At 61.7% G+C, this 14163-nt stretch overlaps 1 protein-coding gene across 1 annotated transcript in view; it reads left to right on the top strand.

Moving 5' to 3' along the window:
• The window catches only part of ZBTB7A (zinc finger and BTB domain containing 7A), a gene marked incomplete at its 3' end in the record, with an annotated part of 15630 nt that extends 1471 nt beyond the window's left edge, over positions 1-14159 (top strand). The window contains exons 2-3 of the mRNA XM_004714373.4: positions 7009-8264; positions 13895-14159. Of these exons, the coding sequence (XP_004714430.1) occupies positions 7024-8264; positions 13895-14159 (1506 nt within the window). The remainder of the gene's footprint in view (positions 1-7008; positions 8265-13894) is intronic.
• Positions 14160-14163: the final 4 nt, after the last annotated feature.

Below are 14163 nucleotides of genomic sequence, written 5' to 3'. Positions count from 1 at the left end.
TCACTTCCACCAGGGACGGCCCCAGCTTCCTCCGAGCCTGGGTCCCTGGGGCTGAACCCTGAGCGTGGGAACAGGGTGGTCCCCGACCTTACCCATGAACCGGGAATCAGATGGGGTCCCCAGGGCCTCCTCACCCTCCCCACTCACACTTCCCGCTGTGCGGCAGCCTTCCGGTCCACCTCTCCCGCCCGCGCCCCCAAAGCGCGTGACTGCTGCTCTCGGACCTGGGCCCCCCTTTCCCCCTTGACGCCACCACCACGTGCGAATCCGGAGCTCGGGCGGAGCTGGGGGAGAGCTGGTGGGATCCATCCCCCTCCCCCAGTCCCGGGCCTAGGAGCTGACATGGGTTGAGTTGCGCGGGGACCCAGTCGGTGCACCCCAGGCCACGGGCTCTGGCGGGACTCAGGAGATAGCGCCTGCGCTGGCAGTCAGGCAGGCTTGCTGGGGAGCCCGGTGGGCCGCAGAGGAGGGTACTGACCAACCAGGCTAGGGCACACAGTGGGCGCCCACTAAGTGCGTGGGGAATGCAGCCAGGAGTTGGTGGCGCCGCCGCAGAGAGGCAGGACACCCTTCTCCTCCCCCTCCCCCTTTCCAGCTAGCCGGCGGAAGTGAGAGAGAGGGGTGCTGGTGCCCCTGCCCGGGTGGTGCCCACCTGGCTCATCCACTGCCCCCTCCCTGCCAGCTGCCTCCGGGAGCCGGAGCCGGACGCCCTCTGCGTCCGGGATTCCGTGTAACCCCCACCCCCTTCTCCAGCAGGGCCAGGGCGTAACCCCGAGTGCACCGATCCCACTTAGTGGGGGCTCCCCACCCGGTCCGACCACTTCCTATTGGCACACGCTCCAGGGGAGGGGTCTGGTTGAGTCAAGGTCCCACATTCCTCCTTGGTAACTGGGGCAGGGGTCAGGGCCTAGGTCGGTGGGGCTGTCCAGGGCACCAGGCAGGGGCCTTTTCCCCAGGGGGGGCCCTGGAGCATGCCGGGCCCGGGGCTCTGTTTACCACCAGCCATTGCTGTGGCGACGACAGAGCGGGGGGAGGGGGGAGCAGGAGCCAGCCCTGGGCTCTGCATGGCTAATGAAGGAAAGAGGAGCCATTGGGGACACTGAAAATTTAATTCATGGGTCACTTTGGGGGGGGGGCGTATTTATTATTCAGTTGTGATTGGCTTCGAAGAAGCCTGTCGGCAGCCACACATGGTGCCTCGGGGCCTGTTTCTGTTGGGGGAAACTGAGGCTTGTAGCTGGTAGAGCCCAGCCACAGCCCAGAGGGGCAGATTCTGTGGTGCTGGTGGGGTTCTTGATGATGTCCGACCCCCCCCATTCCTTGAGGTCTCTCTCTCTGGGTATTAGAACCAGCAGGTGGCATTGATTGTCCTTATAGCCAAATAGGAAACTGAGGCCCAGAAGGGCAGCTGACTGGGGAAACCTGGGGTTTTTGACAGGTTCTTGGGCAGGTGGTGAGTTGGTTGGGGAACACTGAGGCAAGAAGGGAGACAGAGAGCAAGCCAAGGTCACCTAGCTGGAGCTGGGCTGGTCTCCTGAGATCCTGCTTCCTGGCCAGGGTCCTCCCTGGAACACAGCTGGGGGCACCTGCCCACCTGTCTTCCATGCAGCCAGAGGTCGGCCATCTAGACACCTCAAGCAGCTGGCAGCTGCCCGGCTCAAACCTCTTTGGGGCTCAGAGAGGGTGAGCAAGATCCCTGAGGTCACACATCTCATCGGGCTCACCCCCACCCCCACTCCCGCCCCTTGCTCATGGCTCTCAGCCCCACCTGGCTGGGTCGTTTATGGGTGCCCCTCCTGAGCTACTAGCTCGCACCTTGGCCCTCAGAGGCAGGCGGGGTTCTGGGTTTATGGCCCTATTGTTTCAGAGCCAGGGCTACTTAGTCCCAACCGCCTGGTGGCCAAAGGGAACACTGACATTAGCCACTTAGAGGGGCTACTTCCTGCTAGCTCTCTCACTCTCTCTCACACACACACACACACACAAACACACATGCTCAGTATATTGGTTTGATTGTTGACATCACCCCTCCCCCCCATAGACGGGCTCTAGTTGTCTACCTGTTGTAGAACAGGAACCCCTGGCTCTGTTCTGGGTATTATGGGAATTAAGGGTGGGGTCACCAAGTGACCAAGACTCTGGGCCCCACTCTACGGTCACCTGGGGCCCCAGGCACTCGACGGACCATAAACTGCCTAGTGACAACCCTAGGCAACAGCGGGGACCCGAGGAACAGGCTTGGGGGGTGGGCGTGAAGGTGGCCCTATCCCTGCCTGGCCCTCTACTGCACCTGAAGGCCACATATGGAGGCCACTACCCCTCCACCAGCCTCAGGATCCCGTCTGTGTGTCGGGGAGATGACCAGAGCCCAAAGGGGTCATGGGAGAGATTTAGTTGGTGCTCACTCCCCATCCCAGCATCGCACTGCCATCTCCAGGTTGGGGTCCGCGCCAGGCTCCTCAGGTGACATGATTCTCTGTTCAGGGAGGCAGCTCCTGTGCGTGCGTGTGCGTGTGCATGTGCGTGTGCGTGTGTGTTTCAGAGTGATGAGGGATTCTCTGTTCAGGGAGGCAGCTCCTGAGTGAGTGAGTGTGTGTGTGTCAGAGTGATGGGGGGTGGGCCCCACTGATACATACCTGCAGGAGAACTGGTGATGGAGGGAAGTTGACACCCTAAGAAGCAAGTACTATGACCACAGGCAAGGTTCTGCCCTCTCGGAGCCTCTTTCCAGCCTGTTAAAACGGACTGCCAGCTGCCAAGGACCAGACCCTCAGCCCAGTCCCAAGTTCGCAGCTCTAGTTGCAGAAGGTGCCCTCTGGCAGAAAAGCCTACACTTTGGGGAGGAGGGCGGCCAAAACACAGCCCCTCCATCTGTCCCCCCAGCAGGCTGAGGCCAGCCTCTCCATGGAAGCGTCCCCACCCACGCCTTTCTGGTTTGACTGGAAAACAAGGCCTGGTCCACCTCCCATCCGACCTGGTGCTGTGGGCACAGACTCCATGGGGGCTTCCCAGACTACAGCAGTCTCCACCTGCTCGGACTGGGCATGTGTGAGTGCGGGTGGGGGTGGTTGTGTGTGTGTGTGTGTGTGTGTGTGTGTCCAGGCATCTCGGATGAGCAGGTGCAGGCAGAGCCAAGGGCGGCGTGGGCAGAGCCACCTTTGCTTCACCCACAGTGATGAGAAGCTCAGCCCTTCACTTCCACCAGGGACGGCCCCAGCTTCCTCCGAGCCTGGGTCCCTGGGGCTGAACCCTGAGCGTGGGAACAGGGTGGTCCCCGACCTTACCCATGAACCGGGAATCAGATGGGGTCCCCAGGGCCTCCTCACCCTCCCCACTCACACTTCCCGCTGTGCGGCAGCCTTCCTCTGGCCCTTTAAGGCCTGGGCAGGAAGCCCCTCCCCATTTAGGGCAGTAAATGGACAGGGAAAATGGCCGAGGGCCTGTTTGCTGGTATCTGGCCCTGCGGCCCTCTGGCCCTCTCGTACAGGGGGTGGGCAGGCAGTGGGGCAGCCACTCCAGCGGGGCGGGCGGGCAGGCAGGCAGACAGTGCCCCTACCCCTCCTTCCATGGGCACCACATTCCTTCCCATTATAGCCAGCCCAGGCCAGGCAGGGATTGGCACCAGGTCAGGGTGGGGTAGCCAGTCTGTACAGACCTTGCGACACAGTCCCAGGGTTGGGAGCAGGCAGGGGCCAGCGGGCGCAGGTCTGTCAGCCACACCTGGGTGCCCCACTTGCTGTGTGTCTCTGGGCCCACCACCCACCCTCTCTGAGCCTAGTCTTTACTTTTAGGGCTACCTGCCCACTTCCTGGCCACATAGTAAATGAAGAGGGACCTGAATTCTGGAGTGACAGTTCCAGAAGGAAGCTGGAAGAACAGCCTTGTGTCTTTCGGGGTGGCTTCTTGGTACACAGTAGGGCTTCAGGCAAGTTTGGCTGAGGCTCTGGGTACGATCCCTGCCCCTGGAGAAACTGAGGCACAGAGAGGTCCAAGGTCATGCTGCTTGGCCCTGGGCCAGGAGTGAGTTTTGTACCCGATAGTCCAGTATGGGACACAGTATGACTCCCAGGTGTACCCATTTAACTGGTGGGGGGAGGGGGCTGGGGGCCATTAACCCCTCATTAAGCTGTGCCCCAAGGACTCTTGGAAGGTGTTGGTGGCAATTACCTACCCCCTTCTTCCCAGGGAGTGTGGGAGGCAGGAGGCTGGGCCTCACCCCTCACCCATTTAGGTGACCTTGGGGAGCCCCAGGCTTCCTGTATGTTCCTGCCCTGCCTTCCCCCATTTCCCACCTCCTGGGTGACACCTGCTGTGCCAAGTCTACCCAACCCACGTCCCCCCATGTGCCCCCTCTCAAGGAGGGGCAGGAGCTCAGGTCTGGGTGACCTTGGCCAGACCCCTTTACCTCTCTGAGCCTCCCAGAGCTGTTGGGTCGGGTGGCTAAGCTGAGAATGTCTGGTCTGGGCAGCTTCTTAACCCAGGGAACAGCCTGCCTTCATTCCAGAAAGTTCTAAGACAGGGAGGACCCGGGAGGACTGAGATCAGCCCTGGGTCCTGCTGCCTTGGAAAGCAGCAGCAGCAAGTTGACCCTAGGTTAGATCTGAGGTGGGACCGCACAGACACTGGGTGTGCCCCAGCAGCCAGGTGGGTGGGGCTGGGCGTGGGCTCTGCAGGGTGTTCTTTTAGTTTTCGGGTCCACCCGGTTGTTCATCTGCTGCGCCCCTACTGTGTGCCTCTGTGGGAAGGGCAGGGAGGGCACCCAGCTTCCAGCCCAGGAGGGGCCTGCCAGGGCCTGCCCCTCACAGGCGGCCGAGTCAGCACCAGGCACCCCGGAAATCCTGCAGAGGTGTTGGCAGGGGCGGGGCTGTGATGAAGGCTGTTGGGTAGGGGCATCCCCCCCACACCCAGAGGAGAGAATGGTTTTTGGGATTAAGAACTAAACTCTAAAGTGTCACTTCTTGAGCACCTACTTGGTGCAGGGCCAGCTAGGGGCCTCCCCTGCCGAGGGGGAGTGGGTTTCCAGTGAACTGGGAACTCTGAGGGGAGGGGTGGGACTTCCTCCACTCGCACCTGTGCGTACCCTTGGCTGGGGTGCCAGCCCTCTCTGAGGCTTGGTCTCCTGTCTATGAAATAGGAGCCCTCTCCCACCCTCGGCAGGCAGGGTTTCACAGGACACCCAGGCGACCCAGGGGCTCAGCTGCTGGGGACCCAGGCACAGGGCACCCAGTTCCAGGTCCAGGCTTGCCCCTTCTCCTGCCAGAGGTCTCATGACCCTAGGCCTTGTGGGAAGGTGCTTCTTGCCACATGTAGCCAGGAAGGGGTGGGACACAGACTGGGATAACCTGCACTGGCCAGGTCCCCACCTAGAGGGCCCAAGGGATGTGACAGGCCCACCTGAGGCCAGGCAACACCTTAACTTGCTTGCAACTGCCTGGCAAGGCCAGGGTGGCCTGGGTCAAAGGCCCCCTCCTTCCCCGAGAGGCCGTCTGATCCTGCAGCCCAGGGCCAGACGGCAGATGGTGGCAGCCGCCAAAGGGGGCTCACCCCATCCTCCTTGCTCCTGCAGCCACTACAGAGCACACACACACACACCCTCTACAAATACACACAGGCTGACTGGGGGGCAGGGGCAGAGCAGCTGGGCCCAGATAGGATCCAGGGTGGGTAGGCATGGGCCACAAGGAGAGAGGCATCCTGGGAAGTGTAGTTCGCCCGCCCCAGCCACACCAAGCCAGTCAGAGCAACCAGGTCTGGGTAGGAAAGCAGAAATGGAATAGCACCAGGCTGGCCACCTGCGTCCTCTGCAGAGCAGGAAGACCTGGTCCGAGCCAGGCCAGGTGGGAGGGGCTTTCGGCCTCCACAGTTGGAGGCTGGACTGGCTTGGGCCTGTCCTTGGAGACCAGGTCCAGAGGCTCCTCCAGCTCGAGCGCCGAAGCCAGCCCAAAAGAATGTGCTGTTCAGGGTGGCTGGGGGCCTCCAGGGGCTCCCTGGGGAGGGTGGAGGGGTGGGGACAGCAGCCAGAGGGTTACACAAGCTCAGAGTGGGTGGATGAGTCACAGGGAGAAGGCGGAAAAAGGAGGGAGGGGGAGAGGGGACAGGTCAGTCAGACAGGCCCCCGGGGTACAGCCCTCTCAAAGCTCCCTACCCATTAGACAGATGGAGAGCCCGAGTCCCAGGGAGCACCAGGGCCTGGCCAGGCTGAGCTGCACAGCCTGGTGGAGGTGCTGAGGGTTGGGGGAGGATCTCTGGGAAGGCAGGTGGTAGGCTCCACTTTAGGGGCCACAGCTGGGCAGGCAGCGACCTGGGTCCTCAATTTTTCTCACAGGGCTGAGCCTCATCCTGTGTGTGGGGAGGGGGGAAGCAGTGGGGTCTGGCAAAGTCACCCGGCCTCACCCCTTGCTGCTGACTTGGACCCCTGCTGGACGGCCAGGCTTGAGGGTCCAAAGCCCCAGTGTCCTCAAGGTGGAGCCAGGGCCAGGCAAGCCCTCCCAAGCTTCCTTCTCTCCCCCGGATGAGAGCTGTGCTGTGTACAGGACTCCGGTGGCTCTCAAGAGCAACAGAAACAGCCAGCCAAGGCCCTGCCTAGCTCCTCAGGTGTGCTTAGGGGTCCCCCCAAGGCCCCCTTTGGTGGGTGTTCCTCCAGGGCCCTCTAGTGGCAACGATGGTGCCGCGCTCTTTAAGCCCCTACTGTGGGCTGACCTGGTGGTGTGGTGGGTCTCCGGTTGGATTGCTCACTTCAAGGTCAGCGGTTGGAACCCACCAGCCCCTCTGTGGGAGAAAGATGAGGCTGTCTACCCCCAACAGGATCACAGCCTCAAAAACTCACAGGGACACTTCTAGCCTGCCTTACAGGGTCGTTAGGAGTGGGACTCATTTCCGTGGCCACGGGTTTGCTTTGGTGGCATTTGACAAATGGCCACAGACCCCTGGGGCCACAGGGGCGGGGCCCTATGTGCGTTCCAGCCCTCTTCCTCACCACGGCTCCCTCGCCCCTCCCCTATGTGGCAGGTCTCGGCGCGGAAGATGGCCGGCGGCGTGGACGGCCCCATCGGGATCCCGTTCCCCGACCACAGCAGCGACATCTTGAGCGGGCTGAACGAGCAGCGGACGCAGGGCCTGCTGTGCGACGTGGTGATCCTGGTGGAGGGCCGTGAGTTCCCCACGCACCGCTCGGTGCTGGCCGCCTGCAGCCAGTACTTCAAGAAGCTGTTCACGTCGGGCGCCGTGGTGGACCAGCAGAACGTGTACGAGATCGACTTCGTCAGCGCCGAGGCGCTCACCGCCCTGGTGGACTTCGCCTACACGGCCACCCTCACCGTCAGCACAGCCAATGTGGGCGACATCCTGAGCGCCGCCCGCCTGCTGGAGATCCCCGCCGTCAGCCACGTCTGCGCCGACCTGCTGGATCGGCAGATCCTGGCCACCGACGCCGGCACCGACGCCGGGCAGCTGGACCTCGTGGATCAGATCGACCAGCGCAACCTGCTGCGTGCCAAAGAGTACCTCGAGTTCTTCCAGAGCAACCCCATCAACAGCCTGCCCCCCGCTGGCCCCTTTCCCTGGTCGGCCTTCGGTGCCTCCGACGATGACCTGGACGCCACCAAGGAGGCCGTGGCCGCAGTGGCCGCCGCGGTGGCCGCCGGCGACTGCAACGGCTTGGACTTCTACGGCCCAGGCCCCCCGGGGGAGCGGCCCCCGGCGGGGGAGGGCGACGAGGGCGACAGCAACCCAGGCCTGTGGCCGGAGCGGGACGAGGACGCAGCCGGGGGCCTGTTTCCGCCGCCCCCGGGCGCCACGCAGAACGGCCACTACGGCCGAGCTGGGGAGGAGGAGGCGGCCTCGCTGTCGGAGGCGGCCCCAGAGCCCAGCGACTCCCCGGGTTTCCTGTCCGGCACGGCCGAGGACGGGGACGGGGACGGGCCTGACGGGGACGGGCTGGCGGCCAGCACGCTGCTGCAGCAGATGATGTCGTCCGTGGGCCGGGCCGGGGCGGCGGCGGCGGCAGGGGACAGCGACGAGGAGTCGCGGGCGGAAGACAAGGCCGTCATGGATTACTACCTGAAGTACTTCAGCGCCACCCACGACGGCGACGCGTACCCGGCCTGGTCCCAGAAAGTGGAGAAGAAGATCCGGGCCAAGGCCTTCCAGAAGTGCCCCATCTGTGAGAAGGTCATCCAGGGCGCCGGCAAGCTGCCCCGACACATCCGGACGCACACGGGCGAGAAGCCCTATGAGTGCAACATCTGCAAGGTCCGCTTCACTAGGTGAGCCCAGCGCCGGAAGGGGCGGCGGCCGGAAGGGGAGGGGCTTGGGGGAGGGGAGGGGCCAATGGGAGAGGTCTGCAGTCAGGTACCTTGGAATCCATTCCGACTGGACCCCACGCACAACAGAAGGAGTGGGCCACAAGGAGAGAGGCATCCTGGGAAGTGTAGTTCGCCCGCGCCAGCCACACCAAGCCAGTCAGAGCAACCCCGTCTGGGTAGGAAAGCAGAAACGGAATAGCACCAGGCTGGCCACCTGGTGCGCCATCCTCACAAATACGGTTCTATTGGCGACCACTGTGGCACTTCATCTCTGCTGGCTGACCCTGTATTTCACGTGGAGCCCTGGTGGTGGATGTAGCGCTGGGCTGCCAACCACAGGCCAGCAGCTCACCCTCTGCCAGTCGCCCCACAGGAGAACGAGGAGGCCGTCTGCCCCCTGCTGAAGACTGACAGCCTCGGAGACCCGCAGGGGCAGTTCTATTCTGCCCTGTAGGGTCGCAAAGGTTCCGAATCGACTCGGTGGCAGTTGAGAGTTTGGGTTGACTGGCGGGGTAGCTTTAACTAAGCACATGTCCTGCTCCAGCGACAATGGTCCCCCGATAGTACGTCCAGAGCATGTGGGACGCAGCCTGGCCACCCTTGCCTCTAAGGAGCATTCTGGCTGTACTTCTCCTCCCGAGAGAGATCAGCCTGTTCTTCTGCACAAAGTCATTCGGAGGCGTCAGTTCTTGTTGCTCTTTTTTGTTCACTGCCTGGCTGTCACACGCAGAGGCGGCGATGGGAAATGCCATAGCTTGCTTGGGTCAGGCACACCTCAGTCCTCCAAGTGACATCTTTTACTTTTTAAGCATTTTAAGTCAAGAGTGGGTCGGGGTTTGCGGGTAGGGCCAATATGAGGTGGATGGGGTCAGCGTGACCCAGCTTACTGGACCCTCGGCCCAAACCTAAAGCTGACCTAGAAGCATGTCTCCTCTATTTCTGGGCTCCTCCCAGGCACCCCTGGAGAAAGATCTAGACAGACTGCGACCCTGGTGACATTCTGGTGAGGGCGGGGTGCCCATGTATGTCCAAAGCATGGCCCAGGCCAGTTGTCATGGACTTGGTGTGGACTGGAAGCTTTGGGTACTACTGATGCTGAACACCCCAACTGAGAGTTTGGAGATTCAGGCCAACCTCCAAGGCCCCTCGGAAGAAAGGCCTGGCCACTTGCCACTGAAAACCCCAGAAGCAAAACCAGGCTGTCAATGCACACCAGGGGTTGCCGTGAGTCCGGGCTCACTCGATGGCCTGAGCCTGCTAAGGAAGCTCTACTGGTTGAACGTTGAGCTGCTAAGGCACAAGGTCGGCAGTTCAAACCCAACAGCTGCTCTGCAGAGGAAAGATGAGGCTGTCTTAGAAGGTCCAGCCTCAAACATGTTGTCATCTTCCAGTGTTTCCTGAGTGCCCACTGTGTGTCCAGACCTGTTGTAGGTGCTGGACATGCGGCAGGAGTCCACCCAGGCCGGGCTGTTGCTCCAAGATCTGGGTGGTGGACCATCCCAAGGGACCTACACCTCAGAGCAAGCTCACTGCCATCGATGCTGACTCATAGTGCCCCTGAAGGACAGAGTAGAACTGTCCGTGTGGGTTTTCTAAGACTGTAACTCTTTACGGGACTAGAAAGCCCAGTCTTTCTCCTGAGGAATCAGCAGCTGGTGGTTTTGAACTTTGGACCTTGTGGTTAGCAGCCCAACACGTAACCACGATGCCACAAGGACCTAGAGTAGGTGTGTTGTGCACATTTCTCAGGCGAGAAGGTGAGCAGGAGCCCAGCCAGGGTGCGGCCCTGAGGGGTTGATGGTTGAGCACTGAGCAGGAAAGAGGGGGAGCTGTGGAGACATGTGCAGGGAAGGGTGTTCCCGGAAGAGGCACCAGCCCATGCAAAGGCCCGGTGGCAGAGTTGACTGGGGGCGAGTGGCGCCATGGGCTAGCTGGGCCAGGGAGGCCCAGGTCAGGTGAGGGCTGTTTGGAAGGTCGAGTTCAGAGGTGGCTGGTTAGGCCATGTGGACCTAGGGCGGGCCAGCCCAGTGGGGGCTGGGGGCTGGCACCCAGGGGCCTGGCCAGGCTGGGTGACTCAGCATCACCCTGCCCCCCCCCCCACCCGCCATGGGGATCCCCTAGCCACACCCACTCAGGCTGAAGAAAGAGGCCATTGTCCCAGCCTCCCGGCCCCACCCCACAGAGAAGTGAACTGGGGGCCAATCGACACTCCAGCACCCCCTGACCCCCTGCCCAGGCAGGCCAGGAGAGGGCGTGGCCCGGAATCCCTGGCCCAGGAGTACTGGGCAGGGTCAAAGGGCGTGCAAGTTGGCAGCCAGTCAAGTTCCCGAAATCAGTGATGGTGAACTTGGGGGTCTCTGGGGCTAGACCAGGACAGGTGGTCGAGGGTCTTCAGATGTGAGTAGACTGGAACAAAGGTCGGAAATGGGACCAGCTTGAAAGCAGAGCCTGGCCCGGCCCTGGCCCAGCAGCCTCCTTCCACAGCCCCCAACCTCACTCTGGAACAGGCTGTTTAACAATCAGGGAAACTGAGGCCCAGAGGGGGCCACATAACCTGGCCTTTTTCCCACCCACCTACTTGGCTCTCTGGGTCTTGCACCCAGGGCCCCAGCCCCCACCCTCCCTGCAGGCCCTGGAGCCCCAAGGCCCCTCTGAGTCACCGAGTGTTGAGTAAGTGCGGCCTGTGGCCACCAGGGCTATAATTACCCCGCCAGGGCTCCCGGTGATGAAGCCAGGCTGCTTCCTCCCCCAGCCCGCCCCAACTCAGCCCCCCAGCCCATTGCGTACCTCCCTGCAAGCCAGACCCCCACTCTGAGGCTTGAGGTGCTTGGCTGGGGACTTCTCCCTACTAGGCCAGCAAAGACCGAGTTCCCTATTTCCCAGGCAGGGGCTGGACAGGACACTTGGAAACAGGAGAAGGCTTTGTGGCAGAAAGGTCCTGGCTACTTGTGAAGCCGAAGGCCCACGACGGATAACAGACCTGGGCGGGCCAGGCAGCCAGGAAGGAGCTTGCTTCAGCCTGAGTTCTGGTGACCAAGTGGCTCTGTAGTTAGGCACAGCTGCCTGGCCACAGACAGCTTAGAGCCAAGAGGGACACGGGCTGAGTTTCCTTTGGTCAGGCTTGTCACGGAGGGGCGTGACCTGGAATTAGAGTAGCTCAGAAGAGCGCTAGGTCTCTGGGGTGTGTGATGTAGGTCTCTGAAGAAGAGTAGACGTTCATCATTGTTTGAGGTTTAGAAGAGTTCCTGGAGGAGGAAGGGCATTTCTGGTAGGATTTTGAAGGATGATTAGGGGTGTGTCAGTGTTTGGGGTTTAGAAAATACTTCCTAGAGGAAGAAGGGCATTTGCGGTAGGGTTTTGAAGGGTGAGTAGGAGTGCCTTAGTGCAAGCCTTGAAGATTGCTCACAGTCTGGTGTGCCTGAGAAGGAAGAGACCCAGAGCATAAGAGACAGCAGCTAGGAGCTGACTGGATCCTGGCCGTCAGAGACCCTGACCCTTACCTTTGCCCTGGGGGTTCCAGACAGGAATCTACCCTCTTGGGTATAGGCTGGCACTTTGCCACAGAGATGCCAGGCGGGCCATATACCATAACTTTAAATATTCTGGTGACTCCATGGAAAGAAAGAGGCCAGCAGCAGGTGAAACTGATTTGAACCATGTATTTCTACATGACCCTATAGATCCAAATGATTATCACATGAGCCTGTGGCCAGTATGCAGCACGCACGGGCCATTTGATATTCTCTGGGGCTTGCTAAGTGGTGATGTTCACGCTGAGATTGGCTCTCCACGCTCCCAAAGGAGAATGTGCTGGCTCCCCGGCAGCCGGGACCCCTTGTGCAAAGGCACAGGGGGTGGGGGGAGGGGGCAGACATGTGCCTGGCACATTGTGCCGGCAGGCAGGAAGCTTGGGCTGTGGAGGGAAATGAAGGAAGGAGAGAAACTGGCCCAGGGGACAGTTGAGGGCTTTGGGGTGGGGTGGTGCCTCCATTTCTAGGGAGACACCACTGCCTCCATTTGACCCGAGCTGAGGGGTTTCCCGGGACCAGGGACTTTCAGGGCTAAGATGAGGAAGTTCTGAGCATGTGGGGACCAGCGGTCAGTCGGTGTGTAGTTGGTCAGTCTGTGGATCACCAATAGGGACAGGGCAGCAAGGAAGGGCTTAGCTTGTTCCCTTCGGCATTTTCAGCACTTGAAGCAGGGCCCTAGGACTCAGCTGGCATTGGGTGAATACTCAGAGCTGACACCCCACTCTGCAGAAGCTAGGTGCCAGTGGGAGACCTGCTCTTCACTGGGTTCGGGGGTCCTTGGGGGGCACAGGCAGTGAAGCACTCAGCGGCTCACTGGCAGGCGAGTGGTTTGGGTCCACCTAGAGGTATTGCAAAGGAGAGGGCCAGCGACCTCCACCCAAAGGTCAGCCCGGTGCAGCAGTGCAGCAGTTTCAGACTCACGGCCACCAAGACAGGCTCAGCCATTTGCCCAAGGCCACATGGGACGGGAGGCGGGGTCACAGCCCTGGTAAGGCTTCTCTCAGGCCCTCGCTGCTGCCTGCAGAACATTAAACTGCCCTGACTAGGCCCCCTTCGCCTGAAACCATCTGACAGGAATGCTAGACCCCACTCCTGGGAAACTCACAGCACCCCCCACCCCGCCCACCCCCCAGGAGCCCCTGCGTGGCTCAGTTTAACCCTTGTCTATGAGCCAACCCACCCACGGGCACCTCAAAAGAGAGGCCCTCCTGGAGATGACCGGATCAGAAAAACCGGACCCACTCCAGTGCGCGCCTTTCCCATGCTCTCAGCCCGGCAGGGCGGAGTAGAACCACTCCCCGTGGGTTTTGAGGCTCAGTCTCTCCGGGAGCAGACGAGCCTCGTCTTTCTCCCGCCGGCTTTCCGGTGGGTCTGAACTGCCAGCCTTGCATTAGCAGTAGCCCCATGCCTAACCCACGTGGACACCAAGGCCTCTTGCAGCCCACCAGTGCCAGCCTCCTCTGGCGCGCCTCGGAAGAACGCGGTGATGTGCACCCACAGAGATTACCAAGCCCTCTGCCAATTCCAACTCGGAGTGACTCTATCCTCCCAGGGCTGGCGGGCATTCTGGGAGCAGCCGGCCCGTCTTTCAGCAGCCCCGTGCTTACCTGCACGGCGTCTGTATAAACCGCCCCCCACAAAAGAACAAACTACCATCAACTGGATGCCGGTTCAGAGTGGCCCAATAGGACAGGGTAGAACCGTCCCTGCGCATTTCTGAGACGCTAGCGCTTTCCTGGAGTACCAGGCTGCCTCTCGCTCCCACAGAGGCACTGGTGGTTTCAAACTGCCGACCTTGCAATGCGCAGCCCAATGGGTAACCAGCCATATAGTGCCTCTATAGGGTTGCCCCCAGTTAGACAGGTACAGATAGATCGCCAGGCCTTTCTTCCGAGAGGCACCGGGTGGGTCTGCACTGCCAAGGGAGCCTGCCCGTGGGCGCGGCACCTGCAGGGGCCTCCTTTCTCGGGGTGGGGGTGGGGCTTCTGCGGTTTGCCCTCCCCGGGGGCGGGGCCAGCGCCGCCCGCTGACTCCGCCCCCGCCCCGCCCCGCCCCCTGCAGGCAGGACAAGCTCAAGGTGCACATGCGGAAGCACACGGGCGAGAAGCCGTACCTGTGCCAGCAGTGCGGGGCGGCCTTCGCGCACAACTACGACCTGAAGAACCACATGCGCGTGCACACGGGCCTGCGCCCCTACCAGTGCGACAGCTGCTGCAAGACCTTCGTGCGCTCGGACCACCTGCACAGACACCTCAAGAAGGACGGCTGCAACGGGGTGCCCTCGCGCCGAGGCCGCAAGCCCCGCGTCCGGGGCGGGGGGCCTGACCCCG

The sequence above is a fragment of the Echinops telfairi genome, unplaced genomic scaffold (assembly GCF_000313985.2).
Source record: "Echinops telfairi isolate 266 unplaced genomic scaffold, ASM31398v2 ScPeMD7_7459;HRSCAF=8497, whole genome shotgun sequence".
Classification (NCBI taxonomy): Eukaryota; Metazoa; Chordata; class Mammalia; order Afrosoricida; family Tenrecidae; genus Echinops; species Echinops telfairi.
This window is presented reverse-complemented; position numbering and strand designations above follow the sequence as displayed.